At 42.3% G+C, this 4,364-nt stretch overlaps 1 protein-coding gene across 1 annotated transcript; it reads left to right on the forward strand.

Moving 5' to 3' along the window:
• The first annotated feature begins 1,632 nt into the window (after positions 1-1,632).
• On the forward strand, positions 1,633-3,362 carry LOC148891992 (uncharacterized). The gene is made up of 5 exons (XM_089008410.1): positions 1,633-1,792; positions 1,908-1,980; positions 2,055-2,171; positions 3,047-3,125; positions 3,206-3,362. The coding sequence occupies exons 1-5, from the start codon at positions 1,689-1,691 to the stop codon at positions 3,295-3,297; spliced, it is 465 nt and encodes a 154-aa protein (XP_088864536.1). The 5' UTR covers positions 1,633-1,688; the 3' UTR covers positions 3,298-3,362.
• The last annotated feature ends 1,002 nt before the right edge of the window (positions 3,363-4,364 follow it).

Raw genomic sequence — 4,364 nt, forward strand, 5'->3', positions numbered from 1 at the left:
CATATACTTCTCCCACCCTTTGTCACTTTTTCACTTTGTCACAGTTTTTTTTTTAACCAATGAACCACTCTCCACTCATGTCGCATGATCTATTTAGGCCAGTTGGCTGATTCAACAAGGCCTTCTTGCTTGACACAAGCGATACAGTTGGTTGAGTTGAGTAAGCCAAATTCCACTCTACTTCAATTCTCAGCCTCAAAATTGTCATTCGGCATTCGAGGTTGCGAAAATGTATTGCTGCATTTCACAGAGTCGCTGGAGGTTTATTTATCAGCTTCTTCATTCAAGGCTCATAGAAAAATCCAGATAAAGAGCTGCCCATTATGTCATTGAGCACTATGAAGATGAAGGTGGTTATGGTTGCCGCCCTGTCAAACTCTGCACTCAAAGCCAAGTTCGGGGATGTGAATGGAGAAGCAGACAAGCTTGGGCAATTTCTGAGAGTTAACCCCCAGCTTCCCTGAACTTTCCCGAATGTTCAAGCAGACCATGTGTCTTTTTGGGAGGACATACTTATGTGAGAAGCTCTTCTCCACCTTGAACTTCATTAAGTCCAAGTACAGGTCCAGACTTACTAATGAGCATCTTCAAGCCCTACTCAGTCTCCACTGCCTCCTCCCTCAAGCCAAATGTGGCTCGGCTTTGTGAAAAGAAGCGCTGCCATGTCTCTAGCAGCAAGTAGTAGGCAAGAGAAGCCATGTTTAGGACCCTTCATGTTCAATAGTTTATTTATGTTCAGAAAGTTAAAGGTTAAAGAACTGTGAATACAGACATTTGACACTTTATTAAAATAATTAGTTTCCTGTGTTTTTTTCAGTCATCTGTATCTGCCTTATGGTCATTATAATTATTTTATTTATTTATTACTGGTTAATTTATGTTGTATTCATTTTTCCATGTATTCATTTAATTGATTTTTTGTGTGTTAAAATTAAAGATTTTGAGAACATTGGAATGTGCTTTTCTTGTGGAAATCCTGATGCGGCCCAGCCTCACCCAGACTCTGCCTCCAGCGGCCCCCGGCTAAATTGAGTTTGAGAGCCCTGCCTTAGACCCTCTTTTTTTCATCAGAAAAAAAGTTAATTCATAAGTTATATGGGTTTGGAGTAAATTGAGGTGCGAGTGGAGGCAGATGCTGCCCCCTCGTGGAAGGGAAAAACAGTGCCAGAGGTCTGACCAGCGCCTTATCAGCACCCCCCGCAACACCAAAACCCGAACAAATTCTCGAATGGCGCTCCACGTCATATTTTCAATTACCAAATAAATTCGGGAATGGCAGTGAATGAGTTAAGTAGGTTAAAGGATGTACAAAGAAGGGTTTCAAATTTGTTTTAGGGTTTCAAACTAAGTTTTACAACTCAGATGTGGGTTTCAAATGAAGATTTTAAAGAGTAGGATTGGTGTTTAGAACTACACATGGTTTACTGTCAAGAAACAGTGTCAAATGATATTGTCGACAGTTACACAAAGAAGACAGTCTAATCGTGAAAAGGCAGACGTTGGATACATGTGAGTATCAAATGTTCAAAATCCAAGCGTGCCCCATGAAGTGTCATGCTAATGTCTTTTGCACGCTGCCACATGATTGTCCTACTCGAGGTTGTTCTTTAAAAACCCAAGTCAAGTGCAGACCTTCCCACATATAGTGACATCGCCGCACTTTGAAGACAATTTTTTCTCCGGCCGCTATGTCCACTAAAATCAAGTTTGCCACTTTTGTCCTCTTAGCTTTGTGCGTTTTTGCACACGGCGCCTCCAACGACCCGACGCACGCCTTCTGCAAGATTGTCTGGTAAACCGCGTGACCTTTGTCTTTGTTGTGGCTTCTAGCAGGGCTGTTATGCGAAGGTAATTGCAATTTTAATGCTGAATGATGAAAATTAATCAATCTCATTTAATCTGTCCAGGCTGCTCGGTGTTCCGTGCAGCCAGGCCAATATGGCCATTGTGACACAAATAAAAGCCATGGGCTCATATAAGGTAAGAAATGAAGGGTTAATTCATGTTGATGTGAATTGATGGACAACATACTTCCCACTGTGTGTTTCATGCAGCTGGGACCGGTGACCTCAGTGCTCATCCAAGCAAACCACACCTCTGCAGTCGGTCAGATGGAGAGCGTTAATTTCACCACATCGTCCACTGCCATGAGCCTGGGTTGTCGTGTAGATGTAAGTGCTTTTCTCTTCATTCACATTGTCATTGTACCACGTGGTGCAACAAAGTAGAACAGATGTCACACATTCAGGAGATAGAACAAATCATCACCACCATGAAAATCCTGAATTTGAGTCGCCTTTTACAGCTTGCTGATGAAAAGGGCGGGAGGGGATAGGGAGAGGGAGGTGAAAGAACAATAGCCCCAGACGGAGCTCCTTCCACAGGAGACTAGGATGGATTTAGGCCAGCGGTGTTGAACTCTTTGTCAAGGAGCAAAGAATAACAGTTTATTAGTCACTCATTTTTGTAGGTTTATGTAGGGCTTTCGCAACAAAATAAGGCTTACAGTATCACTGTATTATTTATTACAAATGAGAATATTACAATTTAGTTGAGATTTTATTCAACATCATAAAAGTTGACATCTTTGATGTGAAATGATGTGATGGGCCAAATCGAGCCCTGCGCTTTGAGGTTGATACCTGTGATTTAGGCGGGAAAGAAAAGAAGCAAACCAGCAAATTGGCACACACTAATATATGACAGAGAGGCGAGCACATTTGGAGGTAAGATTCTGAGTTTCGGAAGGGAACATACGGCCCAGATGCGGTGGGCAGCCATGAAGGTGCCACCACATCCTATCTGCAGTTGCACCATAATAGAGAAAGGGGAACATAAAACATGTTGAAAACATTGTAGATGAAAGGCATCGAATTGTACTTCAAAGGGTTGTACGAGATAAAAACAAAAACAGGTTTCAACCGCATAAAAAACAATAACATTATTGGCAGTTTCTTGTATTATGAATGATTCAGTTTTTCATAGCACACATTGATCATCGCTGGTGTCGATGGAGTAACTCACTTAAATTGTGACTTTGGTTCAGGGTGTGTCAACGTCTGCTTTTTGGTCCGGCCTGTTTGATAACGGCACCAACTATTGCAATCTCCGTAATGTGATCCAAGGTAGGTCTCCTTTTTCAACCCCCAATGCTCCTTTTTGTTTTTTTTTTTTCCCCCATCGCTACCATTTACTGTCTGTGCAGGAAGTGGCCTCGCTAAAGCTCCGGGCTTCACCGAGTACACCAACGAGTGGCTCTGCCTGGGTTACGGACTCTCAGCCTGCAAAACCACATGAGTCGGAAAAGTGTTTGTGTTGCCTTTGCGCCAAATAATCATGCAAATAAAAAACCCAAGCAATGATGAACCTTCTAATTTATGCCAGTGACGTATGGTGAGAGACAGAACAATTCAACTTCCCTCCGCTCGACAGCAATCGGCACAATAAATAATCATAATAATACATTTCATTTATAAGCGCCTTTCAAAACTCTCAAGAACACTTTACAGTCACAGGATATTTTTTACAGCGGTGAGCAGCGGCAGCCACACGCGCCAGCGTTCACTTGACCCGGAAGTAATGTATCTCATGTATCTATCACCTTTTGCTTTTCATTCAGTTCAACAAATAAGCCATGGCTTCCTCCGAGTACATACATGTCAACTCAAGAAGCCCGCATTTCACACAAAGTATATTTGCGAGAGAATTCATTGATTTCAGTCCACATTTCTTGCAATGTTTCTGTGGTGTGAGATCTTCCTTATATGTCCCTTGAAGTAGCGACAAAAGGATAGTTGGACACTAGCCGAGGAAGAGGAAGAAGGAACCAACAAAACAAGTCATGCCAAAAGGTCAAAGAATAAAACCCGCATTAAAGAGGAAATTGTGACGCCAGTTCATGAGAGCATACCAAAGAAAGCCAAGAAAGAAAAAAGGCGGATCATGACACAAAGGTGGCAAAGAAAGCCGAGAAAGAAACAATGGAGTTGAGGATAACAATGGTTCTCACGTCAGTGACGACGGTGCAGTCATCCGAAAGACGATGAAAACGACACGAAAAAAAAGAAGAAAGTGAGTGTCATAAGACAAAGAGGAAGAAACGGACAACGTACCAAAGACGAGCAAGAATTGAAAACAATAATAATCCTAAATTCTTGCTGATTATTTGTCGAGTGTGTGAACTTCAGGTTGAGGGGGTGAGTGGTGTCACGATGCCAAAAGAAATGTGAAGTGACTTTTCTCATTTTGGGTGGGAGAAAGGTGCGCATTTCTCTCCATCCAAAACACGAGTGTCAGGCGACCATTGATTGTTTGAGAGAAGGTAATTGCAACCGGCTGGGAATGGCTAATTACCCCTCGGACCT

The sequence above is a fragment of the Hippocampus bargibanti genome, linkage group LG11 (assembly GCF_051943395.1).
Source record: "Hippocampus bargibanti isolate YZ-2025 linkage group LG11, ASM5194339v1, whole genome shotgun sequence".
NCBI classification, from domain to species: Eukaryota; Metazoa; Chordata; class Actinopteri; order Syngnathiformes; family Syngnathidae; genus Hippocampus; species Hippocampus bargibanti.

Coding starts and splice junctions, on each gene's coding strand:
- LOC148891992 (XM_089008410.1), top strand. CDS start 1,689: ATGTCCACTAAAATCAAGTTTGCCACTTTTGTCCTCTTAGCTTTGTGC. Junction 1,793..1,907: donor GCCTTCTGCAAGATTGTCTG/GTAAACCGCGTG, acceptor TAATCTGTCCAG/GCTGCTCGGTGTTCCGTGCA. Junction 2,172..3,046: donor GCCTGGGTTGTCGTGTAGAT/GTAAGTGCTTTT, acceptor ACTTTGGTTCAG/GGTGTGTCAACGTCTGCTTT.